This window comes from Trachemys scripta, chromosome 1, assembly GCF_013100865.1.
Source record: "Trachemys scripta elegans isolate TJP31775 chromosome 1, CAS_Tse_1.0, whole genome shotgun sequence".
Taxonomy (NCBI): domain Eukaryota; kingdom Metazoa; phylum Chordata; order Testudines; family Emydidae; genus Trachemys; species Trachemys scripta.
The window spans coordinates 304,294,811-304,317,935 of NC_048298.1; the positions used below are offsets into that span (position 1 = coordinate 304,294,811).

General features: G+C 46.5%; 1 protein-coding gene across 6 annotated transcripts in view; it reads left to right on the forward strand.

Annotated features, from left to right (window-relative positions):
* The window catches only part of SPATA13 (spermatogenesis associated 13), a 114,688-nt gene that overhangs the window by 41,816 nt on the left and 49,747 nt on the right, over positions 1-23,125 (forward strand). For all 6 annotated transcript variants that reach the window (XM_034758740.1, XM_034758738.1, XM_034758743.1 and 3 more), the window contains one exon: positions 1,306-3,096. In XM_034758740.1, coding sequence (XP_034614631.1) covers positions 1,471-3,096 — 1,626 coding nt within the window. In that variant the 5' untranslated portion in view covers positions 1,306-1,470. The remainder of the gene's footprint in view (positions 1-1,305; positions 3,097-23,125) is intronic.

Sequence of the window (23,125 nt, forward strand, 5' to 3'; positions counted from 1 at the left end):
GGTACTTCTTTCGTTTAGTATATCTGTACATTTCCTACTTTCTTTTATTTTATGGCCAAGACCCAGGTATCGAGGAATGGGCTATTTCTGATCCCATTGGCCCTAGCAAAATTTGACAGTACCAAGGAAACTTGTCATTGCTCTCATGGTAAGGGCAGTAGCTGCTTAAGGTTGAGGGTCCCTGAACTTTAATTAATTGTTTATCACCCTTGTTTAATTTCCATCCCTCCCAGCACCTCTGGATAGTATATGAACCAAAAGGTCAGGAAAGCACAACCCAGTGAATCCTAATTTGTCTGTTTGTAGTACATGAAGCACAACACGTGCTGCTTCCTCCCGTGCTCATCTGCATCACATCCCACCATCAGCTGCCCTAGGTCATTCTTCTAACAGCACATCATCAGGACAGGCTTTTATATGTCATTGCCTACTTTTTTACTGCTTCAAATACCTGCTTATATATTTTTCTTTTATTAGAGAAAATTACATTGCTGTAGATTTGACTGACTTAAGCTTGTCTGTTAAGGAAATTACAAGATACTTGAGTGTCTTGCATTTATTACTTCAGTGATACTCCATGCATGCGTAAAGTGATCAAAGTTTGGCCCTTGGATAGCAACAAACATGTTCTATTATTGTTGTATTATGTCAACAATATTCTAGGAGTAGGTGGCACATGATAGGGAATTTATAAGTCTGAAGGCATTCAGTCTTTTTGATGCGAGTCTTTCCCCTTGGTTGCATATATGGTCATGTGTCTTGGAATTCAGGAACTTAGTACTGTGATGAGAAAAATGGCTGGATCTCTCTCTCTCCTTTCTGCCCCCCCCAGAATAGTATTTTTTTAAGTTTCCATTTTGCTTCAAGTATAAAAGAAAGAGCAAGGCAAGTGCTGAAGCATCTGTCATTGTGTTTCAGTCTTATAATTTTGTTTCTTGCAATAGTTAGTATAATGTAATGTGCTTTAGAGGTGGGACTATATTTGCTTAAAATGTATTGTTAAACTGTGTAGAATAACTCACATAGCATTACAGTATATTTGCTCTGCTAAGGTAGGTTTGATTATCTGAGTCAGATAAACAAAAACATATTTAAGTTAAATTGGTCTTTTAAATAACTAAACAGAACATAAGTATACCTCTTGTTGTTTAAAGTGAACTATTAACAGCTTTTCCCCGAGCCCCATGATATAGCTTTGTTTAGTTAATAGTCCTTGATTTTATTCATAGGGAACCATGTCTCATTTCGTAGGGAATTTTGTGGGGGGGAAAATGGCTAACTGCTGGCTTTGTTTTCTTGATGCAGGCAGTGCAGTCTGAAGAGCTCAGCTACAGTTCACACAGTAGATGTGAAAACAAGGCAAGAAGAGGTGCAGTAGATGAAGGGCTGGGACCTGGGACAACTGAGGAAGATGGTATTGTGGATCTGAGCCATAGCACCTTCTGCCCTCATGCTAATGGCACTGAGGACATGACAACATTTCAGAATGGCTGCGGAAATGGCACCACTGTTACCTGTATAGTAATGGATAATAAAGAACCAAGAAGTATAACTAGCAATGGGGGATGCAATAGCAACAACAGTGCTGAAGAGAAAATACAAGATGACCATCTCAGCCCTTCAAAAATCATGCGCTTTTTCTCTACCCCTAGGAAACGAACTACTTCCAACTCGGAAAGGCCTCGTTCTCTGATTGTGATGGGCAGCTCTTCAACGTGGAATGCTTTGTCTTCCATTAGAAAAATGGGATCTTTCAAGAAATTAAAATCTTCAGTTCTTCAAGGAATTCAGGCCAGAGAAAGCTCAGATGTCTTAAATGAGAACACTGTGGGAAAACATGTCTCGAATGGTGCAGTGGTGAGAGTTCAGACTAACCGGTATTCTTATTCAGGGCCTTTACATGATTCCCATAATGCAGTGGATGGTTTGGCTTCTGATTGCTCTGATGTAGAGGAAAGTGATGATTCCTTCCTGAGGAATACTCACCGATCACGCAGTATCAGACGCGCCTATGGTGTTGGCCGCATCAATTTATTAGACACAGATAAAATTCAGAGTCAGCAGAACTGCACGAGGCCAACGTCTCCCATCACCCAGGAGCCAAAGATCTGTGAAATTTTAGTGAAAGATCCTGAAAACAACAGGATTATCTACAGAAGAAGCAAAAGCACAGATAGCTTAAACTTTCTGAAAAAGAGCTCGTTCAAACGAAAGTCCACCTCAAATCTCACTGACCTCAAGATTGCAAGTGAAAAGCAAGTGCCACAAAGGACAGGAAGCACTTCCTCTGCTGACTCCGACAAAGCCAGTGGAAACCCAGAGAGACGGTCAAAACGCTGGAAGAGCCCTATCAGAGCAAAGGATTTTGACAGAGTTTTGAAACTTGTAAGCAATGTTACAGATGTTGCATGGAAGAAAGATGGTCCTAAGAGCACGATGACTCCTCTGAATGAACAAAACCAGAGAACAAGGCCAAACAGCAGACTACATGACGACTACTCCCGCAGGGTTTCTAGTAGCAATGAAAATGACAGACGGAGGTGCATTTCCCCTGTGTGCAGTCCAGATTCTACCTTTTCTGGAACGCCACATCTTCATAGTCCAACTGTTTCTCAGGATACAGACACTGAAACAAATGTATTTACTGGTGAGACCAACAGCTTCAGAACATTATCATGTGTCTTAGATGATGTCTGTTCCTCACACGCTTTTAACGACTTTAGTGCACTTCCTAATGAAGTGTTTTATGAAGACTCTGATGAACCAAAAAGTACCAGCCAGTTTACGTGTGAGTCTGAGCAGCCTAGCATTCCTCTTAGGCCCACAGCCCCTAAACCTCAGAGCCCCAGTGCTGAGAAGGTCAAGTGCAATATTAATTTCCATTGCCCGGATCGTCACAGTACACTGTCACTGAGCTCAATGGAAAGCGAGGAAAGAGTTGAGTTACCTGCTCCGAAGTTGGGGAGAAATCCTGTTTGCCTCCAGGACTCAGTGCAAACTGGGTACTATGATGATGGAAATGAAGACAGTGGCATAAGCAGCCACTCTCAGCTGAGCCTCAATTTAGCTTCTGGTACCGAAGAAAAGAAGGAAGAGGTAAGAAGGAAAGCAAACCCCACTATATGTTCGATGTTAAGTTGCAAGGTTTGTTTTTATTCATACAAAAATGACAACCTGAATGCTAGGAGCTGTTGCAGCTTGTTACTGCTAAAATATGCTGACAGCCAGCAAGCAATGATTTTTTTAAAAATGTATTTAAATACCAGGTTTGGACGCTAACATCAAATTATTTTTCCCTGTGCATGTTAATATTAAAGAAAGTGTTGGCACCAAAGCTGCTCAAGTACATTTTCAAGGGCAGTTTATTATGGCCTGCGGTTATACCACCTTGTGACATGATCATGTTGGATTTTACCAAGCTAAGCCAGGACTGGCTGGGTCAGTTCTTGGCTGGGAGATTGCTGAAGAACACGTAAGTGGTGCTCCGTGCAGTCATGTCAATTCAGTAGGTCGCACTCTTCCCTTGTAGAGCACAAAGGGGTTGAAAAGCACAACATAAATCAAACCTCTAGTTGTTTTTACTGTGCATTACCAGCAATGATTGTTGGTAAATTAATGAAATATTTGGAGGCATATTTCAAAAGCAGTCAATTATTTTACCTGTAGTTTTCTATTAATGTTTTTAAAATGATGGGCGGAGACTTAATATGTTGCTATTAACTATAATTGATTTCATTGCACCTAATTAAAAACTTACCACTATCAATGGATGTGGCCAGTTATAGTGCTTCATTTTTGAGTAAATGGGACACAGTTAAGGTCTTATGTACAGTGTGGGTTTTGCACTAGGCTGAATCAGTGCAGAAATCTAGTGTAGACATCATGCACCTGTTTAAACTGTGACTTACCTAACTTTCAAAGTACAACTGGTGCAAGTCACAGTTTAGACTGATGCAGCCCATCTGTGCTAAGAGTATACAACTACATTGGTTTAACTGCACCAGTGCGCCCAAAAACAAAACAAAAACATTGTACATAAGGTCTCTCCCTTTTGTATCCCAGATGAAAAGTTTATAAAATCAGAAGATTATGATATGTTCTGCTGCCTCCTGTTTGTCAGAATGACCATTATACTTCTACAAAAATGTGGAGTGCCGGCATTAATTATAAATCACAAAAATCTCAGCTAGTCAAATTATAGATTTGAGATGGGTGAGGATTTCTTATGTTATTGAAGCCTGATGCATTTTGTAAAAAGTGACTGTAAATATTCATTATAAGCAGCATCTTTCTTCTGGACAAAGTAATACAATTAAAAATAGGTTAGATTACTGTGATACTCAGAATTGTGGTAAAATTGGGAAATATGTACTATATATGCATCAGGGCTGTAGAAGAGTTTCTCATTAGTTCTTGGGATGACAAAATCAGTCCGCTTCATTCTGCAGTTTTCACACCCAGAGTGCACATGCAGAGATGCTTTTTAACAGCCTGGAGACATGAGAATGCTAATGTATGTCAGTTGCATTTCCTGGAAACTATATGTAGCAGTTAAGTGACAGAATTAATGCTACTTAACTGCCATCTAGTGGTGAACTATAACCATGATATCATCAAGCATTGAATCCAAACTCCTGCCTTCTCCTCCCAAAATAACTTGGCACTGCTGTAAAGACATGGGTTTTGATGTATGTGTACATCAGACATATAGGTTATTACTAAATATTGTATTATGTCCTGTTTTCTGACACTTATCTAAAAATAACCAAATCTTGGTGTTAATATTGACTATGATTTTTACCCGTGAGGATGTGGAGTACTTCTGTGAGTTTTCTTTGCAGTTTATCTCCTTCAGTTGTCTAAACTGAAATGCACACCCTGCACTAGTGGTAGTTATGTATTTTGAGACACATCAGATGGTGATACCCACAAGAGGAAGATGAAGAACTCAGGAAAATCCAGTGGAGTTTCTAATGGCCCCCTCAGCCTCAGGGCATTCAACCATTGGCTTCTCTGCCCATGCCTGCACAAAGGAAATGTTTGTGCCTTTTGTGAGGAGGATACAGGCATGGAGCGGAAGCTAATAATGCAAGGAGCAATGTTAACTTGGTGGATACCTGGATACAAATTGTGCACGGAACCTGCCGTCCACGGCGAGTGGAAACTCTCTTCTCTTCCTATCTGCTCCCCACCTCATCCAGAGCCATAAAGCCATAGTCACTTCGAGGTTTGGTCTACACTACCAACTTATGTTGGTATAACTACATCGCTCAGGGCGTGGATTTTCCGCACCCCTGAGTGATATAGTTATACCAGCCTAACCCCCGGTCTAGACAGTGCTATGTCAAAAGGAGGGCTTCTGCTGTCAACATAGCTACTGCCTCTCAGGGACATGGAGTTCCTATGCTGACAGGAGAAGCTCTCCCATCAGCATAGATAGTGTCTTCACTAAGTGCTACTGTCAGTGTTGACAATCCCTGAGTTGCCATGGATGGGAGGGAGAGCATGCTCTGCTCTCTCCACATTTCCCAGCAGAGTGGAGCTATGGCATCTGCTTTGTGCCCAAGTTTACAGTCACCTCAGATGTCAGAAATATTTTAAATCTGTGCTTATTCAGCCAGTAGGCTCAACCCTAAATGCCACGTGACGACATGCTGGTTTGAACTTTTGACTGGGATTCCTTCATAGCTTTGCTTTCTACCTCTCCATTACAGCATTGCATTCTCTCCCCTCCTTCCCCCCCCCCCCCAAATGCCTTTGTGGCAGTTTCAGAGCATTCAGAATAAGCTATCATTTAAGATATAACTTTGGATAGCACGAGTACACAAATCTTAGGATGGAGTCCTAATGATAAATACAACACGCTGATGGGCAATCCTCCAAAGGTTCAGAGTTTCACTGGATCTTATCTGTACACTTATGCAATGCATCCATTAGCATTCTGTGGTCACATCTACATAATTAAATATGCAATACACATCATGCTGAACAGAGATAGGCCCAAGCCAAGCCAAAACCACAGAGCCCCAGCAAACTTGGGGAAAGTTCAGATCCAGATTTTGACTTTGTGGTACAGTTCAGTTTGAATCTTATACAGACTCCATCTAAGCGTAATAGACATATTCCTTTGCCTCAGGCCCCAAACTGTTCTCAGGTAAGTTAGTTTAAGATAAACCCCTGAAAGTTACCTAAATGCTTGTTACCTAAATTTTTTGGGTTGACCTTTTAGGAAGGTCAAAACAACTCAACGGATAGTTTTATGTTGAGGAATTGCCTTGATATGGGGCAGAGGGAATAAGATACCTACTTGGATAACCTGTTTGTCTTCTAACCAACAAATCTGCATCATCATACTTAGTAGCACTATTGCTCATAGCTCTGCTGCAGCCTTTTCTGGATCTATTCTTCTTTCTCTTTCCTTCTCCCAGAAGTTGGGTGACAAGGACATAGCGCACTTATCCCAAATGTGTTTTTCTTTGAAGTGAGTTATGGGTGATCTAAGCCCTGAGACTACAAGCTATTCTGTAGGGGCAAACTCTTGCACCCATGAGGAGCCCCTTGAAGTCAAATGTTAGCCTGTGCAGATCAGCATGAAGGATTGGGGGTCTACTCAGCTACTAAATTCAGGAAGCAGAAGGTTGAGACCATTTTACTTATTTATTTATTTTTTTAAGGCCTTGTTTTGGGTGCTCCCTAGAGCATGTATCCTTGTCAATTTCACTACAGATGTCCACTGTCTTTGGTTGTTACTGTCAGTGGAGCAGTAAGGGCTACCCTGGAAACCCCTACTCCTGGCAGTCCTTACCAAAGTACTTCCAACCAAGCTGAGGGGCAACTCATGTTTGGCTAATGTAGATTAACTATAGTATTAAAAACAGAGTACTTATGTGAGCAAGTGTTTGCAGGGTCTGTCCCTTAATGAAAGAGACTTCCTTGTTGTCTCTACATTTCCAATCTGACCACCTTGTTTCTCTTAAACTCAGCTGAGTCCTGTGTTCTTTTTAGCCTTCTCCTTTTCAAAGGACTGGCAAAAGTTGTTTAAAGTGTTGGGGTATTTCTACACTACAATGGCACGTAGTATAGCTGCTTCTTGTATTGACAGAAGGGGTTTTTCTGTCGATGTAGTTAATCCATCTCTTTGAGAGAGGATAGCTAGATTGACAGAAGAATTCTTCTGTCAATCTAGCTCATCTATGATGGGGGTTTATGTTGACCTAACTATGTTCACAGAGTGTGAAATCTTTCACAGCCCTGAGTGTAGCTAGGTTGATCTCATTTTTAGGTGTAGATCAGGCCTTAGTTGCCCTACCCAGTCAATTAGTAAGTACTTACCAGAGAACTAGCAAATAAACTTCATGAAACTTTGTTAATCTATATCTGTGACTAGAACTGAAAATTAAGACCTTGTCTACACATGCAAATTGTCCTGATTTTAACTAAATTGGCACAACTCCCCTGTGAGGACACTTAAATCAGCTTAAGAATGCCTTATGTTAATTCGGCTTAAGTCAGTTTTTTCAGCTATAACGGAGTGACTTAAGAGTGTCCATACAAGAGGATTGCACCAATGTAACTAAATCTGTTTAGTTAAATTGGTGAAGTTTTTATGTGTAGGCAAGAGCTAAATTCCCCCCAGATATCAGGATTTTGCTGCCCTTGCTGAGATCTAGTTTCCTCTGCATTATGCTTTTCTATAGCACTTGTAACACACATTTTGCTTTCAGCTGGCATCAATAGATTAAGTATGATGATGGGTTTGGAATATTTCCCATGCTCTTGTCCTCCCTAAAGACGAGTCCTATGGAAGATGTGGAAATGACAGAAGTGTTAAATGACTTGTTTGTTTTAGTTTTCACCAAAAAGGTTAGTAGCAATAGTGAATGCCAGTGGAAAATAAGGTGGGATCAGAGGCTAAAATAAGGAAAGAACAGGTTAATTTTTAACTTAGACAAGTTAGATGTCTTCAAGTCACCAGGGCCTGATGAAATACATTGGAGAATGTAGGTTCTGACTCCCTGGGTGCTCCAGGGCTAGAGCACCCATGGAAATAAATTAGCAGGTGCTTAGCACCCACTGGCAGCCAATCTCTCCCCTTCCCTACCAGCGCCTCCTGCTTTCCAACGGCTCTGCCGATCAACTTGTCCCCCTCCCTCCCAGTGCCTCCTGCCTGCGTTACCAGCTGTTCCGCGGTGTGCAGGAGGCACTGGGAGGGAGGAGGAGGTGTGGGGATGGGGCGTGCTTGGGGAAGTGGGGTGGGAAGAGGCAGGGCAGGAGTGGGGCATTGGGGGAAGGGGTGGAATGGAGGCGGGGCCAGTGGTGGGGTGGGAAGAGGCGGGGGTGGGAGCATGGGGGAAGGGATGGGGTGGGGCCTAGGGCTGAGTGGGGGTTGAGCACCCCCCCCCCCGGGACAATTGGAAGTTGGTGCCTGAGTTCTAGAATACTCAAGGAGCTGACTGAAGAGGTATCTGAGCCATTAGTGATTATCTTTGAAAAGTCATGGAAAATGGGAAAGATTCCAGAGGACTGGAAAAGGGCAAATATAGTGTCCATCTATAAAGAGGAAATAAGGACAACCTGGGGGATTACAGACTAATCAGGTTAACTTTAGTACCTTGAAAGATAATGGAACAAATAATTAAGCAATCAACTTGCAAACAAAAAAGATAATAAAGTGATAAGTAACTAGCAGCTTGGAAGAACAAATCATGTCAAACCAACCTAATAGATTTCTTGGAGGGGGGGGGTGGAGGGAGGGAAAATAAGTAGATATGGTATATCTTGATTTTAGTGAGGCTTTTAGTACTGTCTTGCATGACCTTCTCATAAACAAACTAAGGAAATACAACCTCGTTGGAGCTACTATAAACTGGGTGCATAACTGTTTGGAGATCAGTTCCCAGAGAGTAGTTACAGTAGTTCACAGTCAAGCTGGAAGGGCATATCGAGTGTGGTCCAACAGGAATCAGTTCTGGGTCTAGTTCTGTTCAATATCTTCATCAATGATTTAGATAATGGCATAGAGAGTACACTTATAAAGTTTGCTGATGATACAACTAGGGAGGAGCTGAAAGTGCTTTGGAGGATAGGATTAAAATTCAAAATGATCTGGAGAAATGTTCTGAAGAAAAGTAGGATGGAATTCAATGTGGACAAATGCAAAGCACTCCACTTAGGAAGGAACAATCATTTGCACACATACAAAATGGGAAATGACTAAAGGAGTACTGCAGAAAGGGATCTGGGGATCATAGTGGATCACAAGCTAAATATAAGTCAACAATGTAACACTTGCAAAAAAAGCAGACCTTTCTGTGATGTATTAGCAGGAGTGTTGTAAGCAAGACACGAGAAGGAATTCTGCTCTACTCCATGCTGATTAGGCCTCAACTGGAGTATGGTGCTCAGTTCTAGGGTCTGAATTTCAGGAAAGAGGTAGACAAATTGGAGAAAGTCCAGAGAAGAGCAGCAAAAGTGATTAAAGGTCTAGATAATATGACCTATGAGGGAAGATTGAAAAACCTGTGTTTGTTTAGTCTGGAGAAGAGTGAGAGGGGACATGATAATTTTCAAGTACGTAAAAGGTTGTTAAAAGGAGGAGGGAGAAGAATTGTTCTATTTAACCTCTGAGGATAGGACAAGAAGCAATGGGCTTAAATTGCTGCAAGGGAGGTTTAAGTTGGACATTAGGAAAAACTTCCTAACTGTCAGGGTGGTTCAGCACTGGAGTAAAATTGCCTAGGGAGGCTGTGGAATCTCCATCACTGGAGATTTTAAGAGCAGGTTTGACAAACACCTGTCAGGGATGGTCTAGATAATACTTAGTTCTGCCATGAGTGCAGGGGACTGGACTAGATGACTTCTCGAAGTCTCTTCCAGTATTACAATTCTATTATTCTAAGATGTACACATTATTGTAAATACTAACGACATACAACACTTCACTGGCTTGCTTGCGGACTCGCACGTACCACTGAAGTTGCTGAAATTAGTTGCTGGTCTAAATTTGCCACAGCAGAGGAAACCAAACTCTCTGATGCATAGGCTCTGTCTACCACAAGCATGACAGCACAAACTACTCCATTTAAGTAGCCTTAGTGGTAATTTGGGGAAATTACATCAACTTTATTATAATTCAAGCACAGTGCTCTACCTGCAGGACAATGAAGAATTATAAATCTAAAATATAGCAATTGCAGCTCTGTGTAACTAAGGTTGAGTGATGCTTTTTGTCTACAGGTTAACTATTCTAGGTGCTCTAAAATCCACGTGCTGACTTGGACTGTGTTGAAATTTGCTGTGCCTCATGAGGGTGCAGGACCGGCTTAGTGAGTTGTAGTCATCTGAGCAATTGGCTCCTACAAAATCAGTTGTTTACAAAATCACCTTGTTCTTCTAATGTTTTATTGCACACAGCTGGGGTTCAAACCATGGCTCTAATCCTCCAGGTTGGCACATACTAGTCATGCCTAAGGCATGATCTACACCAAAACGTAGATCGACCTAGTTACGTTGCTAAGGGCTGTGAAAAATTTCACACCCAGTGCTCTATAGTTAGATCAATCTAATCCTCACTGTAGATACAGTTAGATTGATGGAAGAATTATTCTGTCTACCTACATACCTACCTACCACGTCTCAGAAAGGTGGATTATGTACATCACCAGAAAAACCTCTTCCTTTGATGTAGGAAGCATCTACGCTACAGTGGCAGCACAGCTGCAGCACAATAGCTGTGTCGCTTTAGCTGCTGCAGCATAGACATACCTAAGAGAGTGAAATGCACATGTGTAGCAAGACCAGACTCTGTTAAAAGCTAGAAGATTTGCAGGCAGTCTGTTGTCACAGTAAGTGGGAGGCTCAAGGTGACATGTTGTGGCCGCTGAACTTGAGCTGTACCCAGGCACTGTGAATTTGAGCCCTACCCTTGGCAGCTTTGAGAGATCATGTGCTGTGCACACCAGTTGCTCTCTATCTGCATTTGAGGGGGGCTCCTTTTGGAAGTCTTGCCCTGAGACCAATATTTCTGTTTTAAGAGCAATACTTTAAAGTGCTCTAAATCCCATGTGCAGACTCTGATTTTGCTTTACAAGTATTGTCAAAGCAATTAGCATTAACTAAATAGATGAAAGAGCCAAGGGTAATGCAGTCATGGCTCATGTCCTTCACTCTTTCCTGAACAGTAGGACTGAATGTGATCAAAGAAAAGCAAGTTGCAGGGTCTTTTGGTCAAAGGGTTCCTGCTATACATTCCCCACAACATGACCGGCTCATAATATTTTCAGATCATTATAACTATTTCGGTGCCAAGCTAGGGAATAAGTGTGATTAGGGCAGTGAGTGTGACTGTGGGGTGTATTGGATTAGGGCAGGGAGTGTAGAGTTTGGGAGGATGCAGCGTGATGGCTCTGCCCCTTTGCCAACCTCTAGGGCTGTTCTCCAGCACAGCTATTAACGGGCCAGCATATCCCTACACAACAATCCTCAGTAGTACAAGGCTCGCTCAAATGCCGTGTTTCTGAAAACCCAATTCAGGGGCTAAAGCTTTGATGGAGAACTGAGATTCCAGAAAAATAGTTTTTCTGTGATATCTCAGTGAATAAGGGGGATGGTCTTCAAAGGGACTTTATGCACTGGGAGCTGAGGAGTGCTGACAGAGCGGGAATATAATGGGGAAGGGGGAAAGCTGGGCATATTGACAATGACATGCTCCGGGAAAGGGAAGTGAAGTCATCTCTGCCCTCCTCCCCCCCATGGCTGCTCCCCGATTAGGGGAAGGAGCCTAGAACTCCTCTGTGTCGAGCAGCGAGGGAGTGGTTCCAGGCTCACTCTTCCCTCCTGATGATGATGCTTCTGGAGGGAGAGTGAGGTCAGAGGAGTGTAGTTAAGCTGTGTGGTAGAAGAGGATATAGAGGTGCTTCAGCTCAGCCCTGCTGAATGTCCTCACTTCTATATACCCCCCATTTCTATCTCCCTTTCAAAACATGCCCCCACAGTGCTGAGCCCAGGATGGGGATCTGGGAATGAGCATGGTCAGTGCATGGAACAGGCACACAGTGGTGAGAGGAGTTAGGGAGCTGACAACAGGCAAGCTTCTGGCATAAAACAAGCATACAGTACAATGCACAGATGAGTGGAGTGGAATGAGCCTGTTCAGTGTGTGGCATAGTATATAGCACCGAGATTGTAGTTTTCAGCTGAGAACAGGCATGCTGGGAGCATTCAGCCAACCACATTGCTGAGACCAAGGCTTCGTCTACACTAGAAAATTAAGTCGGCTTATCTACATTGCTTAGGGGTGTGACAAATTCACACCCATGAGGGCTGTAGATAAGATGACCTAACCCCCACTGTAGGCAGTTCTAGATCGACAGAAGAATTCTTCCATCGATCTAGCTATCCATCTCTCATGGATGTGGAATGCCTATGCTGATGGGAGAATCCCTCCCATCAGCATCTGTACTGTCTACACTGAAGTGTTACAGTGGCCCACTGTAGACATACCCCAAGGAGGGAGGATGGAAACATCCGCTGAGATGCATGGAGCTAACTAACAGCTTACAACCAGGAAATGAATACTTAAGGTGCACACCACGCCTACAATGCAATCTGAACTATGCCCTCTATGAGCAATGCCCAACACACAAATAACACACATACTAGCACTACCCCTAGTGATGCTACAGGACATTGGGGAATAGAGCATATGAGCTCTATAAGAGAAAGTCTAACACTCCTCTGTGCAAATGTAAGCGGGGGAATGGTCTCGCTATTGTGGGGAACTTTCCTGGCTTCTGCACTACCCCGGTGAAGTGGGCTAGCGAAAGGATCTGAGTCCTCGCTCCCACTCCCTTTACCCAGAGGCCTCCCTGCCCTTGAGGGCTCCCCTTCCACTCTTCTGTCTGGCAGAGTCCTCGTAACCCCAACAAGGCTGGGCCCAGGATTCCTGGGGGGCTCAACCCCCAGCCCTGCTGTGGTCACCTAGGACATGGGCTAGGGTGTCCCCACTCCAGGGTACCCTCTCTGCACTGGGCACCTCCCTGACCCACTGATTATTCCATACAATTTAAAGCAAATACAAGTTGTTTAATTAACAATTAATCTAAAGAAAAGAATAAGGAAAAATGGGAGAGGTTAAAGGAAAACACATCACCCCGCTCTGTGGCAGGGAACATCACAAACAGTGTCTCTGGACATCAGGGCACTTCGCAGTCTGTTCCTTATAGGTCCCAGATTTCCTTCTCAGGCCCTGGCTCTGCTGCAGGGATGCTGCGAGCTGGACACTTGCAATGGTGGTGGCCACACACCTCCGGGCTTTGAGTGGTGGGACCCTTCTTCCCAGCATCAGCCCCCCCCCGTCAGGTTAAGGTCCCCCTCCCAGTCTGGCCTGCAAGGGCCTTGGCTAGGGATGTCTTTCTGTGCTGGTCCCTTTGCCCAAGGTCCCCCCTTGGCTGGCCCCACTTGATCACCACACCTGGCTCTGTGGCTGCAGCTCTGCTCCCAGCACAGGATCTGCTCTCCCTGGGCTGCGTCTCTGGCTCTGTGGCTGAGTCTCTGGCCCCTCTGGATCTGGCCCGGTTCTGCTCTCCAGCTCAGCTTGGGCCCCTGCTTTCTCCTTAACTCGGCCCCACTCAGTCTGACCCAGGCAATTCCAACTCACACGGAGGATGGGACCCACCCTGGCCTCCTGTCATGCTGATTGGCCTGCCCGCCCTGTCAATCAGGCTGACCTGGCGCATTGGCCTCTCGACATTGTTCCTGGGGACTGTCAGTCTCAGGGTCCTGATTTCCCATCGACCCCTCCCCTTTTAGTGCTGGGAGCTAGCCAACCAAAACACCCCCACTGAATGTTAGTAAGGGGCAACGGTCCCCTTACACAAAGGCAAACTTTGGGTTTATGTCAAGCATGGCGTCCCAATTGTACATCAATCAGGTGCATGCCCCCAGGTGCAGCCCCTGCTCGCCAGTGTGGCTAAGTGACCTGGGCAGCAGCTCAGCCCGGGCCTGCCCTGGGTGGAATCAGCACATGCAGAGCTCTAGCAGCAGCCTCTGCAGCCCTGCCCCCAGCATGGCTAGGCATGTCCTTTCCCTGGCTCCGCTATGAGCTAGTTGGGCCAGTCTGCACACACACTGCTGGGAAGAGGATGCAGCTATTACCTCCACGGGGCACCTGCTCCCCTCCCTCCCCCCCCGTCCAAAAACAGGTGGTTAAAAAAAAACAACTTAGAAATGGCAACTCCAATTCTAGCAGCCTCCCCCATTGAACACGGAGCCGCGTCTCATTTCAGCTGGCAGTTCTTGCCCTTCCGCTGCATCCACAGAGCTGGCTGCGGGGGACTTCCTGCCTGGCTCTGCGAACCAGGACTTCCTGCGAGCTGCCCTGCCCAGCCCTTCTTAGGGGCACCCAGAGTGCAAAGGGGTTCCGCTCCAGGGCTGTCATTCAGCCCTGGGTGCCGAGAGCCATTGGAACACTCCAGCCCTGGGGCTGGGCAGGGGGTCAGCAGCCGCCTGGGCTCAATTGACGGGGGTGGGTTTTCCTCTCTGTTGTTTCTGCAGAGTGAGTCTCCTTGATGGCAGAGCTTTCTGGGGGTGCTGCTCCACCCCTTAAAATAAATGGTCGACTTCACTTCACTTTGGATCGCTCGGATCCCAAAGCTGCTTCGCCAAGAGCGGGTCTGGATCTGGTGCAGCACTAAGCCTGGTCACAAAGAGCTGGCTGGTGACAGCTGACTTGAAGCGTGACTTTTGTTCTCAGCCTCAAGGAAAGGGCAGCTCTTTCCAGTACTGAGTTTACAATGGTGACTCAGTGGCGCTGGGCCCATACGCAGAAGGGGCCCCGGTGTGGCCTGCTTCACTTGCACTGCGCTCCCAGGCCCCGCTGAGCCCACTGGTTCCTCTCCGCCCCCAGCCCCACCTGCCAGCTCCTCTCTACCCCCAACCCCTCCCTCCCGCTTGATGCACAGGGCACCGGGACACTCAGTGCAGAGCCCACTCCTGCCCCTGCAGCAGTAGCAGCTTGAGCACACTCCACCAGACTCCTGGTGCGTGCGCACTCCCAGGTGCTGGCGCAAGGCCCTTGGCAGCAAAGTGGGGCGCGCACTGTGGAGGGGGTGAGGTTCAAATGTGCACACAACAGGCAGCCTCCCCCCTCCCAGAGCGAATGAGACTCCGCTGGTGAAAGGCAGCAGTGGATTAGGGTTACCATACGTCCGGTTTTTCCCGGACATGTCCGGCTTTTCAGCAATCAAACCCCCGTCCGGGGGGAATTGCCGAAAAGCCACACATGTCCGGGAAAATGGCCGGCACTTCCTCTCCCCCTGCGGCTCTGCTCCACTCCTCCTCTCTCAGATTTACAGAGCCAAGCTGCCCGAGCCAGCGCTACTGGCTTTGGGCAGTCCCCCCCTGCCTCCGGACCCCGAGCCCCCAGCCAGGCACTTCTCCTACCCGGCTCCAGCTGAGCTGCTCCCGCGGTGCAAGGTCCGGAGGCAGGGGGGGGGCTGCCCGAAGCCGGTAACGAGCCAGCTCGCTCTGTAAGTCTGAGGGGGAGGAGCCGAGCAGCTCAGCTGGAGCCGGGGAAGGGACGTGCCCAGCCAGCTCTGGGTCCTGAGGCAGGGGAGGGCTGCCCGAAGCCAGCAGCTCGGCTCTTACAGTCTGAGAGGGGAGGAGCAGCTCAGCTGGAGCCCAGGTAGGAGAAGTGGGGTCCGGAGGCGGGGCTGGTGGGTGCTCAGCCGGGGTCCGGGCCAGGGGGTGCTGAGCGGGCCGGGGGGCCGGCGGGCGCTGAGCAGGCCGGGAGATGCTTGGCCGGGGGTCCGGGGGCTGGCGGGGCCAGGGGGTGCTCGGCCGGGGGCCGGCCCAGGCTGGAAACGCCGGGGGGGGGGCAGCCTGGGCCGCTCCTCCTCCCCCCACACCCCTCCTTACCTGCTTCAGGCTTCCCGCGAATCAAATGTTCGCGGGAAGCAGGGGAGGGGGCGGAGTTGGGGCGGGGACTTTGAGGAAGGGGCGGAGTTGGGACGTGGGCGTGGGCGGGGCTGGGGGTGGGTCCGGGGTCCGGTGGAGTGTCCTCCTTTTGGAGGCTCGAAATATGGTAACCCTACAGTGGATGAGCCTGGGAGCTTCGGACCCAGCAGCAGTCCATATGTGGGGAGGGCTGTCCCTCTCCCCCAGTTGCCTCACACAGCCAGCGCCCCGTGAACCCTGCCCCCCATGGGCTCCGTCCCCTGCTTCAGGGGCTCCAGCGGCCCCCACCTCAATTGGCTCTGTCCCCCCTGTGGGCCCCCCATTTTCACAGGCTCCAGCCCCCTACATTCATGGGCTCCAGTGCCCCCCTCTAAGACTCTCCCCTTCCTGGGCTCCATTCCCTGTTTGCTGGGCCCCTGGGCATCCCCGCCTCTCTGTGCTTTTCACACTGTCCCCTCTTGGAGTTCTCTCCCCTCCCCCCCCCGCAGGCTTTATTCCTCCCCGACCTATTTCTTCCCTTGAAAATAGGCTGGTGTCATTGTGAGGCCAGCGAAGTGGGCTGTGGCTCCTTCCTGGAGCTGTCCATCCGTCCTAGCACCCGAGGGTATGTGTGTGGGGGGCAATCAGGCGTGGTGGATGCTGTGTGTGTCCCCAGAGAAGTGGTGAATCTGGATCCATACAGAACAGCCTGCCTCCTGGTGAGTGTGGCCAGGGCAGGAGGCAGGGTGTGGGGAAGTGAGTGTCTGGGAGGCCTGTGGTGTGGTGTGGGACTGTGAGGGGGTGGAGGGCAATGGGGGAGGTTTGTGTGTTTTGGGGTGCTAGGCAGTGCGGGCCTGTGTGGGGCACTATGTAGTTGTGGCGGGGCTGTGGGGAAAGCCACTGGGTAGTGGGGGAGGGGAAGAGCTGTGTCCCAGCAGTGCTTACCTGGGGTGGCTCCTGGGAAGCACCTGGCAGGTCCCTCTGGTTGCTAGGGTCAAGGTCAGCCAGAGGGGTCTTCACGTGCTGCGTCTGCTACAAGTGCCGGCTCTGCAGCTCCCATTGGCCGGGAACCATGCCAATGGGAGCTGCGGGGGCAGGACTTGTGGGCAGCGTGCAGAACTCCCTGCCACTTCTGACCCTTGGAGCCAGAGGTACCCGGCGGGGGTTGGGTCCCGCCAGCGCTTACCTGGGGCGGCTTCCAGAAAGTAGCTGGCAGGTCCCTCTGGCTCCTAGGGATAGGGGCGGCCAGGGGGGTCTGCGCCCCTCCGCCACAGCTCCCATTGCCCGCAACAGAGCTGGCATTCATGGCGGGTGCAGCACACGGAAACCCCCCTGGCTGCCCCTGTGCCTAGGGGCCGCAGGGTCCTGGTGGCCACTTCCCAGGAGCTGTGCAGAGCCAGGTAGGGAGCCTGCCAGCTAGGGTGACCAGTCCATTCCCACTCCACGCCAAAATATCAGGACAAATGGCATCCCAACTGTACCTTGGTTGGGACGCGGGATAAACAACTAAATATTGGGTCAGTTACAATTTTATCCGGACGTCTGGTCACCCTAGTTCCAGCACCTCTTTCACTACAAATTAAGCACTCCATGCAACCCCATTTTCTTCACTGAGGTTTCATAGGCATAATTAGCAATTAAACCAGTGCAAAACATTTTTAAGGTAGACAAACCCTAAGAGTAGAATTTGATTAAATCACATATTTATCATTTACTATTTATTGCACTTCCTAGGAAAGAATGATTTCATTCCAGTGCTTTAAAAGCCTTCCTTGTTTTAAATGACAGTATTGATGGTGAAGAGTTGGGAGGGCAGAGAAAGGATATGCTTGTGGGAGTTGCATTTAACCATAAGGGAAACCTGAACACTTTTATCCTGTGTATGAAATGGAATGGTTAATGCGGATGATTAAGTCATGGTAAAAGATGCAAACAAAATCTTGATTGTTGTAGTTTCTGTCTAAAGAAAAAATATTCATCTGTGTGGTAACAATTGGTATATTGACTATGCCTACACTAAAATCTATTGAAAATTGCCTATCTTTCAGACCTAGTCAACTGTGAGTTGTTGCACACTGGTATCACTTCAGGCTCATTGTAGGAATGACTGTTGCACCTGAAATTTTGAAAGACTGCAGGAGCTTTGTGTTTTCTGACATGGAAAACCTTCACAGTAGTCAGTTTGATTATATCTGTGACCCTTTACTGCTTTGTAAATAAAATATTGATCATATCCATCAAATATAAAATGATCTTTGTGACCTTAACCAGCAGTAAAAAGAAGAACAGGAGTACTTGTGGCACCTTAGAGACTAACAAATTTATTAGAGCATAAGCTTTCGTGGACTACAGCCCATTTCTTCGGATGCGTATAGAATGGAACATATATTGAGGAGATATATATACACACATACAGAGAGCATAAACAGGTGGGAGTTGTCTTACCAACTCTGAAAGGCCAATTAATTAAGAGAAAAAAAACTTTTGAAGTGATAATCAAGATAGCCCAGTACAGACAGTTTGATAAGAAGTGTGAGCATATTTACAAGGGGAGATAGAATCAATGTTTGTAATGGCTCAGCCATTCCCAGTCCTTATTCAAACCGGAGTTGATTGTGTCTAGTTTGCATATCAATTCTAGCTCAGCAGTCTCTCGTTGGAGTCTGTTTTCTGTTGTAAGATAGCCACCCACAGGTCTGTCACTGAATGACCAGACAGGTTAAAGTGTTCTCCCACTGGTTTTTGAGTATTTTGATTCCTGATGTCAGATTTGTGTCCATTAATTCTTTTGCGTAGAGACTGTCTGGTTTGGCCAATGTACATGGCAGAGGGGCATTGCTGGCACATGATGGCATATATCACATTGGTAGATGTGCAGGTGAACGAGCCCCTATGTGTGTGAGCTTCAGCTAAAGTTTCCTGCCACTGTTTAGCAACAAGAGAAAGAGCAAAGGTTAGCTCCTATAATTTAACTGGGTGGAGATACTTTATCTGGCCTTTTACACTGTTAAGTGTAGATGATAAAATTATTTATGACCACATTGTTCCCACATGCTCATGTACATTGTTCCGGGGCATATGGCTTGTAAAACCTATTCTGACATTACTATTGACTTCTTAGTATTTGTCAGCTCTCAGACTCCACAGGAACTTTGAGTACTTAAATAGTCAGCAATTATAACAATGGGTTTGTGGGAATAAGAAGGTTCATACATTTTCACACATTACTAAATACACACTAAAATTTGTACTAAAGTTATCAGAACTATCAGGTAGCTACATAAAATAACATTTGGGTTTTTTTTTTCTGTTGCTTTGTACAGTACTTGAGTGTCTGCCTTGAGCCTTTTGTCATATATGTGAGGATGGGATGGATTATCTACTGCAAGTTTTCAATGAAAACATTCAGTTCTGAAACCTCTCAAACTGCTCTCATCTGTTTGTTACTCACTCTCAGTCAGCATTTTTATCTTCTGTTTAGCTTACTAAACCTGCTTATAAGTTGCCATCAGAAATTCATATTTTTTTTTTACGTAGGCATTATTAGATTTTTATCTCTAGTTTCCCTGAAAGTTAGAAAAAGGATGCTGATTATTTTTATTTTTAAATAACCTTTTCAATGAAAATACTAAGGCTAAAGGCCCTGTCCATTATAACTTTTAAATTAGTTTGTAACTGGTTAGGCCATATAGGATATACTTTACACTTCTTGTTCTATCTACAAACTTGAGGGACTGTAACAGGGTGGTATGTCTGGAAGGCCTGGGGCTGGTCAACCCTGATTACTAAGGAGTCACACCTGTGCTGCGTTAGCAACCCAATGGGGCCTGATGAAGGACAGATGATTCCCCTATAAAGGGCAGCAGGAAGATGTGGGGAATGATCAAGGATCAGTGTGTGCTAGAAGTGAGGGGGAGGGGGGTCTAGCAGAGAATTGGGCCTGGGAGTGGCCTGCCAAAGCAGGACAGGCCCCAGGCAGGAACGCCTGGGAGGAGGAAGAGAAGCCTTTGCTTTGTGTGGACTTTTGGATGGACTTTGTTCTGGGATTTTAAGTTCTGTGTGGAGTTCATTTTATATGAATAAACCCAGTCCTCAAGGAGGGGTATTTTGACCACATAAAGCCTGTGTGAAGTTTTATTTGAATAGTCCAAGATGAGAAACTGAGACAGGCTGCCTGTTGCATGACTCTAGGTGATATAAGGTTGCGTACAGGAGGTGGCTGTCTTGTTACAAGGCAGCAGGTTTAAAACGAAGGGAAGTACTTCTTCACACAGTGCCATCAACCTGTGGAACTCATTACCAGGGGATGTTGTGAAGGCCAAATGAGTAACTGGGTTCAAAAAAGAATTAGGTAAGTTTCTGGAGGATAGGTCCACCAATAACCAAGATGGTCAGGGATGCAACCCCATGTGCTGGGTGCACCGTAGGCTCTGATTGCCAGAAGCTGAGACTAGATGATAGAGGATGGATCATTTGATAATTGCCCTGTTCTGTTCATTCTCTTTGAAGTATCTGTTGGATACTTCCAACAGTATTGGCCGCTGTTGGAAGACAGGATACTGGGCTAGATGGACCATTGGTCTGACCCAGTATGACCATGTCCTTATGTTCTAACATTAAAGGTATTTATTTACTTTCATGCTACCATGACTGACAACTAGCAAAACAGTTGAAGACAGAGCCAATTTTCCTTTGACAATTAATACCACCTGTGACGGGGTATACCAGACTCTCTGAGGCCCCCTGCTGGAGGCCTCATGCCCTGCCACACCACACCCCAAAAGAGGGCAGTGGAGAGGGTCTCCAAGCTGCCTAGAGGGGCTGTGTGGGATCCAGCCAATTAGGGCCCAGCAGCCTAGTATAAAAAGAGCTGCAGGGCCGTCAAAGGGAGTTCAGTTCCTTGCTGGAGCTGTAGGGGTGTGGCTGGCTGGAGGAGCTACAGAACCTCAGACAGAGCAGCGCTGCTAGAAGCTGGGGAGAGCGAGAAGGAGCCTTGAGCTGGTTGCTGAGACTCCATTAGGCCAAGGCCCTGAGCTAAGGATGAAGATGGTGCAGGCCTGCGGGGAAGTGGCCCAGGGAATTAGAGAAGCTGTATGACATAGTTAAAGAGACACAGCAAATGGCTGCTACCTACAGGGTCTCTGGGCTGGGACCCGGAATAGTAGGCAAGCCTGGGTTCCCCCCACCCCACCATTAGCCACTGGAGGAAGTGGCCTGGACATTGAAGCACCCCAGAGGGGGAACTGAACTATAGTGGCCCAGCTGGAGAGCTATAACCAGGACGCCCCAGAAGGCAAATACATTGTCTCCAGGGCAGGAGACCTGGAGCACTGCTCTATCCCATAGCAGAGACAATCGGAGAGAGAGTGTACAGGCACACACACTCAGCCAAGGGGGCGCTTACAAGAGGTGAGTGTACCCCGTTACAGTACCATTAGATTAGCTTTGTAAACCTCCGCACATTCATCAACACAAACAGCAATATTTTAGAAGGTACAAAGAATAGCTACATGTGCATGGGAATCAAAGTAAGAGTAAATTGGAAAATGAAAGAGGCAGAGTTTGAAACAGCTAAGGCCATGTCTACACTACCACTTATGTTGGCAAAACTTATGTCGCTCAGGGATGTGAAAAAGCCACTCCCCTGAATGACATAAGTTTTGCCGGCATAAGTAGTAGTGTTCACAGTGCTGTGTCAGGGGGAGAGCTTCTCCTGCCAGCATAGCTACTGCTGCTCGTTGGCGGTGGTTTAATTATGTCAATGTGAGAGCTCTCCTGTCGGCATAGAATGGCTACACAAGAGATCTTACAGTGCCATAGCTGCATCGGTACAGCTGTTCCACTGTAAGGTTTCTACTGTAGACATTGCCTAAGAGAGTGTTAGCCAGTGCTAACTTCAGCAGAGCAGCATGGAGCAAATGGGAAAATTTGGAGATACTGAAATGGAACGCTGTGAAAGTTTCCTTGTGGAGCCAGACAGATAAGGTTGAGAACTGTTAATTCAATACTCTAGTGAGAAATAGCTATGGAGTATAAGGAGAATGAACTCAGAGATACACCTTGAAATTTGAGTAATAATTGGATCCTGATGGAACTACTAATGTTGACTTTAAAAGAGAATCAACTTATATCCTGATGATACCTGAAGCAAGATTGAAGAAAGGCTAATCTTTCAGAGAATAGGAAGCTAGCTGCTTCCCCACAATATCATATCTGGTAACAACAGAGACCTTTGCAGATGCTCTCAGGGCTTATGGACACAGTTATACTGGTATACAAGTGCTTATACTAGTATAGCTTTTTCCAGTCCAGGAACTGGAATAAGCTATGTGGCTATAAGGCACTTTTATATCAGTACAACTGTGTCTACAGTAGGTCTTTTACTGGCAACACCCCTAAAAGACGGTTATACTGTTAAATCTTTTAAGAGTTGACCAGTACTTTCTATCACACCAACAGATCTGGCAGCAGAGGACTCATTTGGGCAAAACTCCCACAGAAGACAATGCATGGGACTGAATGTATGAAGTCACTAGTTTTGTCTAAGGGTATGTCTGCACTGTGGAGACTACACTGGCATTGGTAGGGTGCCGTAGCTAAACTGGCATAACCCCGTAATATAGATTCAGCCTACACTGACTGAAGGGTTTTTTCTGTCCATGTAGGACCACCGCCTCCCCGAGTGATGGTAGCTACATCGACGGAAACATTCTTCTGTCAACATAACTGCATCTACATTGGGGGTTAGGTCGGCATAGCAACGGTGCTTAGGGATGGGATTTTTTTCACACCCCTGACTAATGTAGCTATGTCAACCTAACTTTTAACTGTAGACCAGGCCTAAAGAATGAATGCAGAACTGGTCCTTATCTAGCTATAAAAACTGAGCTAAGATTTAAGCTGCTAAACGTCTGATGCTGATCTGGTTTACACTGATATTAATAATACTTATTGCAGTAATAACTCCAATTAAGTCAGTAGATTTATACATTGGTTTGGCATTGGTAAGTGAGGTTCTAACTATGGAACTGCTGTAGCTTGCCCCCCGTCTGTGAGATCAGCCAGCCCACAGACAAGAGGTTAACAGTGAGATATTACATAGTCATAGAAAGTAATGGCTGTGATTAAGGGTATGTCTACACTACGGGATTAATCCGAATTTAGATAATTCGGATTTGAGAAACAGGTTGTA